At 34.0% G+C, this 19,089-nt stretch overlaps 3 protein-coding genes across 3 annotated transcripts; 1 reads left to right on the top strand and 2 right to left on the bottom strand.

Moving 5' to 3' along the window:
• Positions 1 to 1,617: 1,617 nt before the first annotated feature.
• On the bottom strand, positions 1,618 to 2,902 carry TRIADDRAFT_59691 (uncharacterized protein; the record flags this gene model as incomplete). The annotated part of the gene is made up of 2 exons (XM_002115814.1): positions 1,618 to 2,736; positions 2,888 to 2,902. 2 exons carry the CDS (start codon positions 2,900 to 2,902, stop codon positions 1,618 to 1,620), a joined length of 1,134 nt encoding a protein of 377 aa, XP_002115850.1.
• Positions 2,903 to 3,363: 461 nt separating this feature from the next.
• Positions 3,364 to 8,161, bottom strand: TRIADDRAFT_36434 (uncharacterized protein; the record flags this gene model as incomplete). The annotated part of the gene is made up of 7 exons (XM_002115815.1): positions 3,364 to 3,610; positions 4,081 to 4,335; positions 4,430 to 4,636; positions 4,740 to 4,844; positions 4,961 to 5,080; positions 5,546 to 5,980; positions 7,967 to 8,161. The coding sequence occupies 7 exons, from the start codon at positions 8,159 to 8,161 to the stop codon at positions 3,494 to 3,496; spliced, it is 1,434 nt and encodes a 477-aa protein (XP_002115851.1). The 3' UTR covers positions 3,364 to 3,493.
• Positions 8,162 to 9,500: 1,339 nt separating this feature from the next.
• On the top strand, positions 9,501 to 15,648 carry TRIADDRAFT_29995 (uncharacterized protein; the record flags this gene model as incomplete). The annotated part of the gene is made up of 26 exons (XM_002115682.1): positions 9,501 to 9,563; positions 9,745 to 9,840; positions 10,568 to 10,648; positions 10,777 to 10,857; positions 10,976 to 11,083; positions 11,164 to 11,229; positions 11,496 to 11,559; positions 11,681 to 11,820; positions 11,959 to 12,032; positions 12,144 to 12,193; positions 12,261 to 12,307; positions 12,403 to 12,451; positions 12,717 to 12,786; positions 12,866 to 12,941; positions 13,009 to 13,078; positions 13,162 to 13,240; positions 13,391 to 13,517; positions 13,625 to 13,728; positions 13,813 to 13,951; positions 14,035 to 14,127; positions 14,212 to 14,263; positions 14,358 to 14,451; positions 15,079 to 15,174; positions 15,252 to 15,303; positions 15,400 to 15,468; positions 15,550 to 15,648. Coding segments are annotated over 26 exons (2,139 nt in total), but the record flags the coding sequence as incomplete, so codon positions are not given.
• Positions 15,649 to 19,089: the final 3,441 nt, after the last annotated feature.

Genomic DNA, 19,089 nt, shown 5'->3' on the forward strand with positions numbered 1-19,089 from the left:
ATTATTACAGGTACATGCAGATGCATGATAAAATTTGTTTAATTTAGTACAGTATATCAGTATTCGTAGGTAAGCACCGACAAGGAGTTATCCCTCATGTATTTATCGTTATTGGTTCATTCCACGAAGTACTCGTAATACAGTACGAGGTTTGTTTCCTTAATAAGGTTATGGACAGATGATAGCCATTAGATTACATATCTACTGCAATGAGTCAAGCTAAAGTCCAAACTTTCATTTAACGGAAAAGAATATGAAAATGTTAATACTACTAAACATATGCGATCACCCACAGTAAACCTTTTATATCTGGCTTATGCTACTAAATGTATACATAAGCGTTTAAATTAGCTATTTGTAAGCCGAATTGATAAATAAATGTTACGGCATTGCTATACATACTAATATTAGTGTGTGCTATTACCTAACGAATCATTCAAAAATTATCTACTTCGATTGCAGTCAAGAGAACCGATTAAAAATTAATTAAAATCTTTTTTTTGATTTTGTTATATAACCTACTAACAACGCTACCAAACTAAAATAATTTTATAAGTGATCTCGGAACCAGAACCTACTAAGCAAACAATGCATTCAATTTAATAATCAAATATTCACTATAGCAAGTAAAAACATCATTTCCCGATATATATTCATATACGTAAAAGTATCATTACTGCCTTAAAGATTTCAGATTATGTCAAAGCTGCACTAATACCGAGAATTTACAGTACTGTAGAACCTTAAAAAAGTAAAGTTTTATTTCAATGTTTAAAATTTAACGGAATATCCTATTTGGTAAGTACAGAATTATAATTGAACGTGAATACAAACGCAGTCAATTTGTTCTAGTGCTGTGTGAAATGTTACTGAAGCCTAACACGGCATGGTTCTATCATATCGAGTGATAAAATTCAACAACATCTTTAATAAAACAATTCTTCAATTACTAATGCAACTTAGTCAATAAAACAATAAATTGGCCGTCAAATTTATCATATTTTACTATTTTTTTAAATGCTAATCTAATGAGCAAGCTTCAATCTCCATTAATAATTATAATTAACAAAATAAGAAGAACACATGTCTTATACTACCAAGGATGCATAAGTAAAATAAGTACAAGGCAGAGTTTGCAATGTATTTCTAATCAAATAAAGTGGAAAGTAACCAGATTTCGATTACCTTCTCCTATAGTACAATGAATGCGTTGTAAATACGTGAATATTGTTTTACAACCGTTTCTAGCGCAGTGATAAAATTGTGGTGCTATCTTTTTTAACGTCGTTAATGTGACTGTAATGATAACAGGATGAAAGGTGAATTCGAAATTGTTATCAAAACTGCGAATTTTAGCTATTGAGTTATCATCACTAAGGTAAGAATCTATTTATCGAGTTAAACGTAGCTTTTAAGAATCCATCAACATTATTACCTTTGTGAATTGGTTAGAGTAAGATTAAATTATTATTTAGTCTAAATTCACATCAGGAATAATTTTAGTCGTATAATACTAGTAGTCCTTGTCTGTCAATTTCCTTGTGATAGCGACATCGCTGAAAGGTGAATATTGCAAACAGTAAAGAATAAAAGCTTAAAATTGTTAATATTTGTTTATTATTCTACCATACTTTTAACAGATTTCCGTTTTCGACGCCGTTCTTCTATTTCTTTCCTCACGCGTATTTCAACTTCTCGACGAATTCGTTCCTCCACTTCTCTACGAATTGCCTCTTCATCGATATCACTTATGTCATCGCTTGAATCAATACTACATGAATTGGTGCTATCTTGGTCTGCTTCATACGTCATTTCATATTCATTCTGGAGATTTTCTATGCCTCTATCTCCACTGTTGTTATAGGATTTCTCAGTATCTGCTAACTCGTGAGTTGGCCTCTCATACATTAGATCTTCCGCTACTTCTGCATTATTATCTCCTTCTACATTAGTAGATACATTAGCATCGCTTGCAGCAGTATCATCCAAAAATTGAATATCTTGATTCATTTCCATAACGGAAGTCACATCTTTACCGTTGCATTCATCTTCATTCTCATTGTTCTGTCCAGGCGAAGATTTAACAGATCTTTGTTCATCAGTATCACTAGGAATCTCGGGTTCGACAGCATGCTTTTCTATTACTTTATCCTTTTTAGCTACTACTTTCTCGTCATCAGCGATATCTTGCATCGGATCTGTTAACTGCACTTCAAGTATCTCGCTTTTATCGACAATGTGCCAATCATCTCGATCATCGCTGTTTTCAACATCTTCCGTCTGTGTACGTGAGCTTTGTAGATTGCCCGAATCCAAATCGGCATCTCCTTGCTGGAGTGAAACATTAGTTTTATCAAGCTTATTATTTTCTCGTTGTCCATCTGAAAGTTCATTTTCCGACGTAGACAGGCCTTTAATAGCTTCTGTTGCAGGCTTCGTGTCTTCCACTGTCTTCCCGTCTCTCGGCGCATCTGCTTCTCCAGTATCTTTGACACTCCGATTAGCCGCCGTATCAAGATCCTCACAAAATTTTCTTAAATCAATGTCTTGTTTCTCCATAATAACAACAGAATTTTCGCTTTTACTAGCAATATTAGACCCATTTTGATTCGTCTTGTTAGTGTACAGTTTTCCAATCAATGCTTCTAATTTCTTTATACGTGTTTCGTTAGCTAATATTGTTAGTTTTAAAACTTTGACTTGTTCCTTGGCTAATGCCTTTAAACCATTTGTTTCCTAACGTTAGACGAAAACAATCAGGTACATACTTCAGACAATCCAATTATACTACCGTGAAGTTTAGATTCTTATTGGAAACTACCAGTATTATTTAACAATTTTAATTCGAAGTTCGAAACTAAGTTACAAAATAGTATAAATTTCATACATAGGTCAGGGCCATACAGTATATCGTGGAGGTGTAATGAATTGTTAGCACATTTTCTGTACTACCTAATGCTCAAATAATTTGCAGTTATGTGTTGTAAAACATGCAGCAAAATAAATGCGAGATCATGTGTCGACACTGCTAAGTTAGATGTAACTTAAAGCAAACGGTAATTAATGCACGCAATTCCCTATCACTGGGACCATGATACGCTTGTTTCACATCGAAATCTCCTTCACCTCCCGAAGTAAGAATTTATTAAAAAAGTAGAAATCGTATTTCGTAATCAAAAGTACATCAATTTGTAGGTTCAGATCAATTCGAATATCGAGAATCAGAATCGTATATATTCAGTCTACAGTCAACATTAGTTTCACGAACGGATCATATATCAGCAAATAAAAACTTATTGAGCCTCTCTTAAAAAGATAGGGAATCATATAGTATAAATGCTGCTATTTTAAGTAACTGATAACGAAGTGTATTTATAATAGCAGTTTAGAGACGTTCGTTATTTCTGATTTAATTAGTTAAAAGGTTTGTATTTGATGGGTATTACTAAGTAAGGATAAGTATGGAATCTCCAAATAGAATCAATACAACAGACTACTGTGCTTCTACAATTGCTTTAGCTTGTTCTTCAAGCTTTGTTATACGGTCTTCCTGATTTTGAATTTGTAATTTCAAATGTTGTATTTCCTTGATAAGATCGTCATTATCTGCCTAGTAATAGATGAAGAGGTTTAGTTATTCTACTGGGAGAGTGTGGAAAAATGTACTCTTGTAATAGCCAATTCATATAGCTACTCCTCTTTAAACGAAGATTTCTGTAATTAAATGGCTATTTAGCAATGCATCACAGCAAGAGCCGAAGCGATATGTAACCATATATTCAAGCCTATTTTTAGATAGCACTTATATATGCCGAAGTAGCAAAAAACACTGGCTAAATCCTGTTATCTAATGTAGTATGATTCTGTAAGGGCATTGCGAATCAAAGCAAGCAGCGGGATACTGTACGTGCGAACAACGCATCTTAGTGATTTAATTATGCAGCCAGTATTGGCCAGCTTAGGTATAAAATTACCGCCTTGAATAGTAATTTTTAATGGTTACTATTGGCAAATTCAATAAATATTAGAAATTCGAACACACAATCACATGTATTACCAAATCAAAATAGTATGACTTACTGCGGTATCTGATGACAACGGCATCGAGACTACCTCCTCATTAATGATGACATCATTTTCGACGCTTTCCTTCTTCTTGACAGAAACTTTCGGTGACAGCTTTATTTGTTGCTGTTGCTTTTGATTAGGATTATACCCATGTTTTAAAGATATAAGCTTCGGTGGAACGTTTTTGCCAGCTATCCACTCTTCCACCTTAAGAGACGGTTCATCACCTTTGGTGTCAGGATAAAGATCATCTTGAAAAAGTTCACTCTATTTCAGTAACGCAGATGCCAAATTAAAAATTAACGTTAAAATTCTATCATCAACTACTGTGAAAAGTCGAAATCAGAAAATTTTGCATTACCTTCCTCGGAACAATTATTGAAATAGGCTCAACAGCACCTCTGGCGTGCAATTTATAAAATCGAAAAATTTCGCATGATTTTACATCCACGCCACGCTTAGGCATACGACCTAATCCTCGTTGCGGGTCTGGTGTTTTAAATTCATTCAAATAATAGCAATATGGAGGCTCATCGATTATTTCAAAGTAGCGAATGTTTCCATCTCCCTTAAAAACAGTAAATTACAAAATATTTGTAAAACGCCGATATCAGATTTGATAATAAAATGCATCTAAACCGTATCATATAAAAACTTGGTAATTAGAGTACCTTTCCAGCTAGATACATTATACTGGTATCATAATCATAGTATGGAAACAAGACTCCATTAGAAACATCGATATTCTGTAATTCCAAAGGTTTTTCCAAATTATCCTATTGCAAACCACAAGAAATGGAAGAGCACCTTATACTGCCGTTCTATCTTTCAGGAAATAATAGCTACTATAGCCATATTGCCCTATCGTTAGACTAAAATTCATTTATGTCACCTGTTTCCATACAGCAAATTGCCTATCACTTCTTCTTGAAAAACCGACAGTAAATAATAGATTATGACCATCGGCGAAGACAACAAACTGAGGTTTCGCGCCATCATGACCTTTGCCTTCCTATCATAACGATATTATGCCATTTGCATCGGATCAGTAGTGATAATTTTCAAATAGTAACAAAAAACAACTCTATACTTAGCCTTTGTCCTTGCAGCTACAATAACAAGAATTACAATTAACCATGTAAGCTATCCAAACAACAATTTAGGATAAATTACTTTACTTGAACCGCTAATACCAAACTATAGTAATCTTAAGTCTAATAAAATATATAGAACTTGAACATTTCTACTCTGCTATTTAAACGAAACGACCAATTGTACCTTGCAGTGTCACACTTCACAACTAGTAACTACCATCTGAAGGTTTGCAATACACGGGTACAAGAATTGATCAAGTTAAATTTAAGTAGTACCATATATACTAGATTTCAGAACACATCCGTTGAATTAGAAATAGAAATAAGTTTCTACTATAGATTTATTCTGAGTAATTATTTGAGGAGGAGATATAAAAGTGTACCTTAATTACATCACCACTACGTGGATCAATAACTCTAATTATTTTATCTTTGCAGGTAGTAGCCAGTAAGCTGCCATCATAATTGAAACAAGCACTGAAAATTAGTTCTGTATGGCAGTTGATATTAGTTATAATTTCGCCACTGGATATGTTCCATACTAGAATTGCATAGTCACCACCAATGGTCAGTAACACATTATTAGCAGTAGGATGCCAACGAACATGAGTAACACGCCTTTGATGGCCTAGCAAAGTAACTTCTGCTTCTGTTTTGGTCTCTTCGAGTCCACCATCAGGAATAAACCAAATCTTAGCGGTACAGTCTTCCGACGACGACGCAACAACGTTATCATTAAAAGGATTAAATGCAATATCAAGCACAGGCCCCTTATGGCCATTAACAACTGCTTGGTTAGCAGTATCTACTCTTCCAACCTATAAAGAAATCGTAATGTTATTATACAGCATACTATGCACTATGTATAATAAATTTTATTTTATTTACTGAAAGAGTTTGATATAGCATATACGGAAGAATATCATTATTTAAAATTAATCAAATAAATGATGATATCAATCAATCAAGACTACCGTATAGTGCACTCAGCTGCAACTGATAACAACTGAAAGTGCATATTTATTTATTATACAACATACAGTACAGTACTGGTATTGGTATTTACAGTTTTTAATTTAAAGTCTGTGACTAGAGATATGATGCACACAGAGTCTGTGTGCATCATATCTCTGGCATTAACTGTCAGTACTCACAACTTCACACGTTCCCTAGTACATACTGTACACTGTACAGTACAGTAACTTTTAGTACCGTCATTACCATATTAAATTTAATTAAATTCTAAACTTCACAGATTTACTGTACTGTACACTGTACAGTACTGTACAGTATAGTTACGTTACTAAGTCAAAATGCATCGAACTCATTCTACAGAAACATACGTTCCCTACTGAACGTACCTATTGTTCCGCATGTACTGTACACTAGTGTACAGTACATACAAAAATTCTTTTATATTATTTATTTTTTTTAATATGCACTTCAGTACTACGGTGGCTCATGAGGGTCGTCGCGACATGACATGACCGTAGGTTTTACACGAGATAAACGTAACAATATGAAGCGTTTTTATCAGCGACAACAGCTAGGGTTGAAATTTTGTACGCGTATTACACTATTTACAGTCATGATGCAGCACTGCTGTACTGCCATGCCTTCGCAGTTACTGTAGTTGACTAACTGCAACCAGTGAAATGGAATTGATCCCAGCAACTTTATATGTAAAAGTCTGCAACTCACTGCCAACTATGGCTTTTGTCTAGTATTTTACTATCAGTAATGCACACTACTCACGACTGTAAATAGTGCAATATAAAAGTTGGTTTAGTAGTACTTGGTGTTTCTACACCAAGTAGCGTTTTTGTACCAAAATAGCATTTTTAGAGGAGCTGATAAAGCGCTTTGGCATACAGTACCACGTTGCCGCAATCTGATTTTAGTTTCGGACGTACTGCTTAAGACTGTCATCTGACAACTAACCACTGAAATAATTACATTTGAAACAGTTACTTCCTAGAGTAAAAGTCTAAAATTCGAAGATACGTGGCATATGAGCGTGTAAAATTGCTACTTGGTATAAAAACATATCAAAGTACAGTGTAAAAAACGCTAGTGTACAGTACAGCATTTCGTATAAGAGCGCGTTTAGGTTTATAAACGAATATTTCGTCAGTAAACGCAGTTTCAGTATTGTTGAGGCGTTTATCTCAAGGGCGATCATAAGTACAGTACAGTATGTATTCGTACTAAAAATCGTACTGTAGAGCTGCTTCAGCGAATTGTACAGTACAGTACAGGACCGCGTGAACGAGTTAGCGATACTGTGCAGTACTGTACGTTGAGTACTGTACTGTATATTCGCTGATTGAACCGAACCCGCTACTGTACCAATGTACTGTACAGTACTGTATGTGTAGGCAACGGTAGTATGCGGGACCATCAGGTGTCGTGATCGTACAAACTTTTTCAGAAAGGACATTCCACTGGAAAGCTGCACAGTGCACATACAGTACAGTACTGTACACTACACTAAATTACAGTATTAACAGTCATCGTGACTAATTAATCAGCGACGGAATGACTCATGAGTCGGTGCACTTCTTCTGAATAAAACGGGGGAGCGGGGCAGGAGCTACTCAAAAAATTTCGGTAAAACATAGGTGTCAGCGAGTTACGACCAGCTAGTGTAATGGAATGGCCGAATGGGATGGGATGACTTAGCATATTACACTGCACAATCATCACGACGGCATAAGAAAGAGATCTCTACTGTAATTCTTGATTCAAGCCTATTGCACAATATTATAAGTGTACAGTATACAGTATAGAGAATTTAATCCTACCTGATCAATCGGTAATACTACGAAAGCACCACCGCCACTTGCATCCAATGCTACCGCTAAAAATTTAGGGTTAGCATCACAATAATGGCCGTCCGCAGAAGATCGAGTCACTCGAATATTATCGTACCAATCAGTCTTTTTGGCTGATTTACCATAAGCATGGCGAAATTTAGAGTTTCGTACTACCCTAGACATAATAGTACTATAAAATGACGGAAACATTTAATACATACTGTACAGTATAATACACTTTACCTAATAAAAGTATTACACCAATTAGTAGCACAGTACTGTACCGTACTGTGCGCAAAACGTAGCCTCCGAAAACACCGTACCGTACTGTGGTTAGTACTGTACGTAGCACTGACCACACAATTTCTGTATACTGTACAGTACACTACTGGACTGTTTTGTAATTCCGTTCAGTACCACTGTATAAAATGTACAGTACTGTACAGTACACTACAGCTACCAGCTAGGTAGCAGAAGAACGTTTTTTTTAAGGCCTCATCAAAAAATTTAAAATTTATCCTTTTAGTATGGTACTTCAACATTATCAATATCATTATAATTAACATTTTTTTAGTTAATTTGGAGTTAATCCCAACATTTGAAGGTCCATTAATCAAAGCTAGCAATGCGAGTACTGATTATACGACATACTGTATTTTCTGATAGAAATATTATATTTATATTTACTGAACTAACCTCGCAACGATCCCAACGACTAGGTAAATGACGCGAACGTGGTTTAGAAAGAAAGTGATCTGGATTCTATGGACAAAGCTCACATGACAGTACAGAATTACACTGGTACTGTAAATAATGAAGCACGTACTGTACTGTACTGTACCGTACTGTACAAACCTTGACGTCACAGGTCACGGAAAGCTTATAGTACTGTACAGTACAGTGTCCAGTACTGTACTGTACTGTACTATACTGTACAGTACTGTACTGTACTGTACGTGTACAGTACAGTATCACTCTTGAACTCTTTTCCTTACTCTACAGTACAGTACAGTACAGTACTGTAATTAAAATGCATTGTTTACTACAGTACTGTATGTACAGTATACTGTACAGTACTGTACAGTACTGTACTTTATTTAAGAGTACGGTGCGGTACGGTACAGCTATGGACTATTAAAAAAAATTTTACTATTGAGCGTCCATGCCGTCCATTTTATAGAGGTTTATTACTATGACAAACCTATTTGGTGACTACATACTGTACTGTACAGTGCGTTATGACACATACGTACAATACTGTACAGTACTGTAGTCATAGTGTCTGTAACTCTACAGTACTGTACACTCAAGTGTACAGTACAGTATGTGCGAGTATAACAGAATCACAGTTTTACTGTACCTTTCACAGACTTTACTGTTAATTTTTTATTTACTAGGCTAAGATTCTCCAATGAGCTCGAATAACTAACTACATCAAGTATCAATTTGAGGCTTACTAGGAATTAAGAGTAAATTTAAACACTAATTTGTAGATTTCAAAATACATTTGTCTTTTTGACCCAAAATGTTTGAAAAAAATCTGAACGATTTGGTTCGAGGCATCAGAGCTAATAAAAGTAATGAGGTACGGATTATCGAAAGCTTGTTGTGTTCAGTAATGTTATAATCTTTATATGCATATTACATGCCGCACTAAAATTGCATGTATACGAAATGATGAAAAGAGCGATCTGTGATTCTATGTACGATGTAACATGATACAACAAACACTATTTTAAAACTCCGAACTAATTTTTACATTTTAGGCAAAATATATTGCTCAATGCATTGAAGAAATCAAGCATGAACTACGACAAGATAATACCAACGTCAAAGCAAATGCAATTTGCAAGCTGATTTATGTAAGTGCGCTGTAGTAGTATACGTTAGGGTTACATCGGTCTCTAAATTGCAGTATGCACTGTACATATGTACATTGTACAGTAGCAATAGTACACAGTACTTGTATTTTTAGATTTTTAGATTGAAGTTGGAAGTTGCACAAAGCGCAATTTTCGTTAAAGCGCTGCTACCCAGTATTGCATCGTATTTTACTTCGTAGTCTGTGGACGAATTTGTAACTGTAACACAAATATTATAAATTACAGACAGCTTACAACTCAGCAGTGACTACCGAATATAGTGTCAGCTTAACATTTCAAAAAATTGCAGTAACCGATTTTGTGTTGTCGCTAAAGAACAATATAGAAGAACCGCATCTACTGTATACGCCTATAACGCAATCACATACTGTACAGTTCAGCACATGATTAAGTTATATAGTATTCGAAACGGTTACCGTTCTGTGCAATTAATCCATTAATTATTTACTGTAGTTATGCGTTCTATTTACTCGCACAGTTGTGGTTGTCGTCTGATGTGATTTGCAGTTTTTTGCTATACGGTATGACATGAAGATTTTATTCGATTGTCTGTAGTGTTCTAATTACAGATACTAACTCGTTTTGAGTTTAAAGCTACAATTATACAATATCTTCCTTAACAGTATATTCTAATTCGACAGCTATTTGTCTTTTATTTCAAATACTATTTTCGTACTTTATTTAACCCTTATATTGCGTTTTACAGTTGCAAATGTTTGGTTATGATATCAGTTGGGCAGCTTTTAATGTCATCGAAGTGATGAGTTCTACCAAGTTTACTCACAAGGTAAGCTCTATTGCATTTTGCCTTATAATTTGGTACCGTTTTTATAGCATACGTCAATTCTATCTCAATTTTACTATAATTTAGTCTTTGTTTTCACATTCCTTGCTATTTATTATGCTTCGTTGTAGCGTATCGGTTATTTAGCTTCATCTCAATGCTTTACTGAAGATATGGATATTTTAACCTTAACGACTAACCTGATTCGAAAAGTGAGGCTTTATGCTACTCTATAGAGAAAAATTGTTATTCGATTATCAAATTACTATAGATATACGCGTACTTCTTAGATATACTGATGCAAAGTTATATATTAACAAATTCTACCAGGATTTTTCAAGTCAAAACCAATACGATGCTGCAGTGACCTTGAATGGGCTTTCATGCTTTGTATCTGCAGATTTAGCCCGCGACCTTGCTAATGATGTCATTACTTTAGTTAGTATCATTCCTTCACAGTTAATCGGATATTGTCCTTCTTCTTACACTGTATTTTACTCATCTTTTTTATCTTATAGCTTGCATCAACTAAGCCATACATTCGTAAAAGGGCGATAATAGTGCTATATAAAATATTCTTAAAGGTAACAATATGAAGATCCATGCGTTTTGTAGTTGTCTAATAACAACTGAATATGACTGTTCGCTAAAATATATTAATTGTGGGTCAATTCACAAATTTGAAAGCATATTGTAATAATAGTTTCTGTCTACTAAAGTAAGAGATAGACAATGCAATAGTTTTACTTTGTTGTTTACTCGCTATTATGATCTATAATTACAGTTCGATCCATTTATTGCGTCTGCCAGGCCCTAATAGAATCTAATCCATATGTTTTTCAATTGACAGTTTCCGGAAGCACTTCGACCAGCATATCCAAGATTAAAAGCAAAATTAGACGATCCCGAACCAAGTTTGTATAACAATTTATTCATTGCATTGTACTTCTGAGACTAATGAATAAAACCTACCGTATCTATTTAGGGATGTATATATACGAGATAGTACTTTACCTAATAATCATTTATTTAAAGGTGTACAATCTGCTGCCGTTAACGTCATATGTGAATTGGCTAGGAAGAATCCACAGAATTATTTATCGCTAGCACCAATCTTTTTCAAGCTCATGACGAACTCTACAAATAATTGGATGCTGATAAAAATTATTAAGCTGGTTTGAAAAACGATACTTCAGTAGTTATACTCACATTCTAATACCGGATAGTCTACTGCTTTTAACAACAGTGACGGATTTCTTGTTGTAAAGAGTATAAACAATTCCTTACTACTATTATTATTATCTTTACTCCAGTTCGCAGCCCTAACGCCTCTGGAGCCACGCCTTGGAAAGAAGCTGATTGAGCCTCTCACTAACCTTATACATAGGTCAAATAATTACGTTGTGAATATTTTTGATTTAGCTTAATTAATCTCTTAATTTAGGTAAATATTTTTTGCTATCATTTAATTTGAGACACTCTTTAATTGACTATACAGCACCTCAGCAATGTCCCTTCTGTATGAATGTATCAATACCGTTATCGCTGGTAAAAAATTAAGCTTATTTAAACTTGCTGCATCCTCTTATTGTTAACGCAGTATTGTATCTTCTAGTACTGTTAGCCTTTACCAGTATGCCAAACCATTCTTCATCTGTACAGGTAAAGGCTGATCATTCCTAAGAATTCATAAAAAATTTCAAAAACTATACGTATAAGTATAACCTTCTTAAAACAATTATTATGTTACTATTCAGCTCTGCGTTTCCAAGTTAAGATTGTTAATTGAAGACGCCGATCAAAATTGTAAGTTAGGATTAAAAGTCAACCAAAGTCTAACAATAATAATACGATACGATATAGTTTTAGAGCTTGCCGTCACTCCAACTCATTTACAAATCTCTTTATGCTAATTTAAATATCACTACACTACCGCCAACGTACATTGTAAATATGTTTGAGTAGATGGCTGTTTAGAAGGATAATTACTGCATATTAGCCGATTTTGTCCAATTACAACTTTTTACCAATCCGCTAAAAACTTATTTGCAATTGCTACAAATTTTAATAGTGAAATACCTAGGGTTGCTAGCAATGTCGAAGATTCTAAAAGCTCATCCAAAAGCTGTTCAAGCACACAAGTACATAGCACTATTTACGGTATGTCTGAAAGTTTCAGGTCAGATATTCTAAAATTGGATTCCTTTGTAATCCACACAGAGATATGATTCTACGTTGCTTGGATGATAAAGATGAATCAATTAAACTTCGAGCCTTAGATTTATTATCTGGCATGGTAAGCAAATAAACTTATCCCTTACTTAAATCTTTACAAGGTCTGTAAGAAATTATATTCATTTTAGATCTCAAAGAAAAATTTAGTCGAAATTGTCAAAAAACTTATGCGTCACATCGAAACGACGGAAAGCACAAGTATAGCAATAACAAATCTAATGCTTGTATAATATTTACTAAAATGCTACCCTTTATGTTCCGTTAAATCATTTTACACAAAGGTTATCGTGATGAATTGCTATCGAAAATAATTCACATCTGTAGTCAATCAAATTATCAATACGTCGCTGATTTTGAATGGTTAGTAAAATAGCGTAAAATATCCACTGCTAAAAGAGGATGAAAAGCCGACAATTAAGATATCATAAATTTATTGGCCATTATTATAAATATGTGAAGCCTACGAATAAGAATAATAACAAAGTGCTCGCTTGATTATTTGAAATATAGGTATATAAGTGTTCTCGTTGAATTAGCACAAGTAGATGGGATTCATCATGGTTCCCTAGTAGCTACTCAGTTGTTAGATGTCACAGTACGTGTTAAAGGAATACGCAGATTTTCAGTCCAGCAAATGGTAGGTTATGTACAGTAGTTTCGATTGATTTTTAATGCCTTGGTAACACAAAGAATTAGTAAGATTTTCTTGGATTGATAAGCAGACTTTATTATCACATTCTGTAGACGATGCTGCTCGAAAACTCTAAGTTAATGGGAATAACTGCTCAAGGATCTAGCACTGGCGATGTATTCTTTGCTGCTGCATGGATTGTTGGAGAATTCTCAGAGTATAATTGCTACAGCCTTTGTTTACCCCATACGCATAAACACAATATAATCGTAACACTAACTGATTGCTTGTTATTGCATAGGCATCTTAGCGACCTGCGAAGCATCATGCATATATTTTTACAGCCTCGTGCAACATCACTTCCGCCGCCTGTGCAAGCTGTTATCGTTCATAATATCCTAAAGCTGTATTCCAGGATATACTTAAAAGCAGAAAATGATGTAAATTGCTCTAACCAAACTAAGATATTATAATCCTTTTCTAGTATTAGTCACGCTGTATAATTATATTAATTTTTTTATAGAATGATCAAGATACTATAGCTGAAGTTACTCAAATGCTTATAGATCAGCTTCCGATGTTCGGTGAAAGTAGTGACCTAGAAGTACAGGAGCGTGTAAGTTACTGATTTCGCCTTCTGAAAATTTAATTTTTGATTGCACTACGTACTGAGACACTGAGCTGATTAACATTTCCATAGGCCTGTTGTGCTATTCAGATGCTCAAATATATCCAGAAAATTCGCGATAAAGGTTTTGCAAGCTTTCAATGAAATTTCTCTTGATATAGAAACTACCGTATGCTATTAACAATTATCTAAAATAGAATGTACCCTTTCAATTTTAGGCCTTACTGTAACGGACGAAGTAAGAGAAATGTTCGCTGGGGAATTAAACCCTGTTGCTACGAAAGCACAAAAAAAGGTTCCTGTTCCAGAAGGGTAGGCAATTACTAGAACTAGCCAATGTATAAATGCCAGCTTATACGCAACTCTTACTGCACATCATTTTATGGTAATGAATTTATGACAGGAACAGCCATAGAGTCGCAGCCAGTAACCGTTTTTCTCTTTGTATGATTGTATGTTTGTTGCTCATATGTTTCAGCTGTGCTGATAGGCTATTCATTCCACGAGTATTAACACTTCAGACTTACTTTATTGTAGGTCAGTTAATTGAATCAGATCACTAGCGTCACAATAATTTCGTAGCATATCGTAATAGCATCTGCTAATAACTGAAACGGATAATTTACGTTCTGCTAGTACCTGCATGATGTGCTATTTGTTGTAAGAATTTGTTTAGACGATATATTCGTAGTTTACAGTTTTGTCATATTCAGTGTAAAACACCCCCCTCTTTGTACGTACGATCTCTTTCTTTTTATAGATTAATTACGCAAAAATTCGAATGTCCAATAATGATGTAGTAAAATAAAGATTGCAGAAATAAGTCAGCATATAGATACACGATACAGTATCATTTTGTATTGAATACTAGCCTAAGGTTAGCACTAATACGTATATTGCCTAACTAGTAACATCGCGATTTCTATATATTTTATACAGTTTGAATTTAGATATTTGGATTAATGATCCTCCGTCTGATAGCTCAGATGACGAACTCAATAATGATGCTATGTTTGTTACTGAAGAAGACCACAAGTGAGACGGAAGTTCAGTAATTAACTTCTATTTGCAATAAAACTCTTACATCAATGCCTATTCCATTTTAGTATCAGTAACATACAAGGTATTAAATACCCCAAAGTGGACGAAGACGAATTGAAAAAGGTTCTACATATACCAATACGTCTATCCCGTTTAAAGCTCGAGGCTCATGATAAATGATGTTAATTAACTTTATTTTAATTATGTACGAAACGACAGAGAAGAGAAGCCAGAAAACTTGAACAGGAAAATAATCCGTATTACATTAAAGGAAATACGAAGTCCAAAGTAATATTATTAATATATGTTATGTTTCTTCGATAGTATATTTAAAAGGCGAAATTGGATTAATGAAATGTTTACACATAGGAGTTAGAAGGGCCTGATATTAATGATATTCCAGTTGCCTCACTAGACTTAACTGTACCTCTCAAGGTTCCTGGTAATATGATACTTTCCACTCTATAGCCTTCCACTGTTTGAAATAGCACTTTAAAAATATCGATGTTATCATTAATGCGTAGGAAAAGAAAGTGTGAAGAAATCAAAAAGAAAAAAGAAAAAAGGTGAAGATATACAGTTAATTTAATTTTAAATTAAGAAAACACTGGTAAAGTTTTCTATTATCTTATAGGGCGTAAGCATGATACCGAAGAAGATAACGATAATGTGGTCGCTACACACGATGTTAACACCGACATGGGAGAAATGCCCGAGGTTAGCTCAATATTGATTAGGAAACCGTGATATATGTTGCCGATCTAATTCGTAGATTAGTGTAAATAATTACAGTCATTTTGAAATTTAGGGTGCCGTTTCAACGGACGATGAAGAAAAAGAGAAAAAGGATCCATACAACTTCCTAAACGTTGATTTAGAAAAGTATGTACATATAGAAAAAAATAGAAATATATCCGGTATCAACCTGCACCTTTTCAAATAAATATATATCTAGACCATTAACTGAAGCTGATATGATACCTGTACCGAAACATCACGAGGCCAGTAACAAACCGGCTGATGATGAAGATACTGAGACTGCTAAGGTAAAACTATACGAAAAGTTTACTACCTGCAGTAGTATGCAAAAGATATAATTTAAGTCAGGTTTTACACAATATATTTTATCCTAAATAGAATAAATTGAAAAAAACTAAGAAAAAGAAAGATAAAGGAAAGGTATTACCTGAGATTATTACATTACGTTTACATTTGAAATAAGCTTAAATTACTTACTGTATGCATTATCAGACAAAAGGAAAAAAGTCCTCAAACTCTAAAAAAGACAAAAGCAGTAAGAGGAAAAAGGGTTTGTACAAGAAAAAAATCTTCCTTTTTGTTTAAATTACTGTATGTATATAAAACTATACATGCGAACTGGTATACCTATTTGTTGAATATTTATCTAGCTAACGTAATTATTTGTGGTTGACAAAAAGGGATTGATATTGTTCCTCCTAACGACACAGAAGAAGCCGTGGAGGCAAATCTTATATCAGATGAAACGGTGCCTGCTTTAACAACACCTGAATTATCACAAAACTCGAAATCTACAGGGGAGAAAGAGTTAGAAAGTGTTACTAACAAAGTAATGTCGTATGTTTTAATTACCAATAAAATGGCGATCTAATATTTCACTGTATCTGACACAACAATTGTTTCACTAAAAGACAATTAAAATATATTGAAAACTAATGTAAATGATATATACGATAGATGGATGATATAAACTTCTGGCTAACCAACAATGACGCTTCATCTGCTGGCCACATTACGGTATAGGGTGAATTTATTGGTTACTTTGTGTAATATCACCTTTAGAATAATAAATCACAAAATTTTCGGAATGGACGCTTTCTTAGATTCCAGATGCGACCGTAAATCCAGCTAACACTGTAGAAAATAACGATGTAAATGAAAAATCGGTAAGATTTTTTTAAGGCTCGACCTGGGAATATGATAAAAGGCTTTAAAGTATGATTTCTCATTTGTTATTATTAACGGTGCAATAGAGGAAAGGGAAAAAGGATAAAAAACGTAAAAAGAAAGGAAAAAAAGTTAAACCATCAACCGAATCACGTTTGCTTGAAATGGCTGACCAACCCTCCGAACAAACTGATCTTGTTGAGGTCACATCTGACCAACCAGAAAAGGTTTTCTTAGACTAATTTCTCTTTTAATATTACATTGCTAGCATTAGCCATTCAAGCAAGTTAACGAAATATTTACATATACTCATATTTACGTTATTTACCTAATGTGTTGCTAGTACGCCTCATCATATATTTTGCTTGGAGAAAGCGAAGATTTAAAAATGGTATTAAAGCTTTTTCGAAAAAATGTAATGGCTGTTTATAATAAGGATTTTTGTTATATTTCGTTACAGACTTGTAAAACTCAAATAAATCCACAATTTAGAAACCAAGTTATTGTTAGCATCATATTCAGGTATTACTGCTGATATTTAATAACTTTTGTTGGTTACGATATCTTTTTTTCTTGGCAGTACACAACAATACTAAATGTGACGATCTATCCTATACGTATTTACGTGTTAATTCGTCAATTTTATTCAAATTAGCAACAAAACCGACTTCATCATATCATCCTTGGAATTTAACGTTCTCGATACATTAAATACAAAGCTCCAAAGACCGGCAAGTTCCATTTACATACACTAGTTCTAATACCATTTACTAATTGATTTTAACATATACTTTCGGTTGATCAACGTAGATCAATATCAACCCAGTCGAAGCAATTTCAGTGCCCTTCCAACTACAATCGAGTAAATATTAACGGTTTCCTAGCATTATTGAATTCTTTCTCCCTGTAATATTGATAAAATTTCTTTGGTCTAAATCTTGTAACAGTAGTTCAGCCAATTGTGATACTTAAAGTATCACCTTTATAACCTTACATTGTTATTCCTTCTAGATACAGAAAATGAGAGTCAATTTGCCTTTGATATTCAGAGTATTGTCATGCCACAGAAATTGCGTGGGACTTTAACGTACATGTTCAAGGTTCATTTTAAAATATCAAACCCTGTTACTTTTTAATGATATTTTAATAACATGTAATGCTATAAAATTTTCAATATTTTACATAGAATGAAGAGGGAACGTCTCATGAGAAAATAGACTTTAAGCTTGCCTTACCTTGTTCATCCTACCTTTACCCAGAGAATTGCTCTAGGTATGTCTTTAAAATTTTAATGCGCACTTCGTAAATAAATCTATTCATTGATGTTACAGTAGTGACTGATGTAAAAATGTCTACTTTAAAATAGGAAAGAATTTACCGAAATCCTGGCATCTGGAATCTTGCAATGCAAGCAATCAATTAAGGTGTTAACGCTTAACATTTATGTTTTATTTTCTCTAACAAACCTCAATAAGAATTTCGAAGAGCGTGATCGATATAATCAACTCATTGATAACTTTATACGTGTGACCGCTTCATAAATAGATAAAGGTTGATGAAGAAAGTGATTTCCGAGCCGTACTTGGCCGCATGTGCTCGCTATTACATGCCTCTGGTAACATACAATTTTTTCTTTTTTACTTTAATCATGAAAACTATAATAGATAGTTGATTTACTATCAATATGATCATTTTTTACAGTTATAGAACAGATAGATGGTGGAGCTTCATTATATGCCAGTTCAATCCAACGGCACCACATTTGCTTACTCGTAAAAATGATGGTAAGACGCATCACTAAGCGGATCATGATATATTGAAACTAACCACCTACTATGTTTCATTACAGGCAACGAACATACTAACTGTCGATGCTAAAAGTACCGAAAGTATGCTCTTGTCACACTTACTAGATGAAATCAAAGCTGAATTTTCTTGAGTTTATGATGTTACTTCGAGAATTATTGCCATAGTTAAATTGAA

Source organism: Trichoplax adhaerens, genomic scaffold (assembly GCF_000150275.1).
Source record: "Trichoplax adhaerens TRIADscaffold_12 genomic scaffold, whole genome shotgun sequence".
NCBI classification, from domain to species: domain Eukaryota; kingdom Metazoa; phylum Placozoa; class Uniplacotomia; order Trichoplacea; family Trichoplacidae; genus Trichoplax; species Trichoplax adhaerens.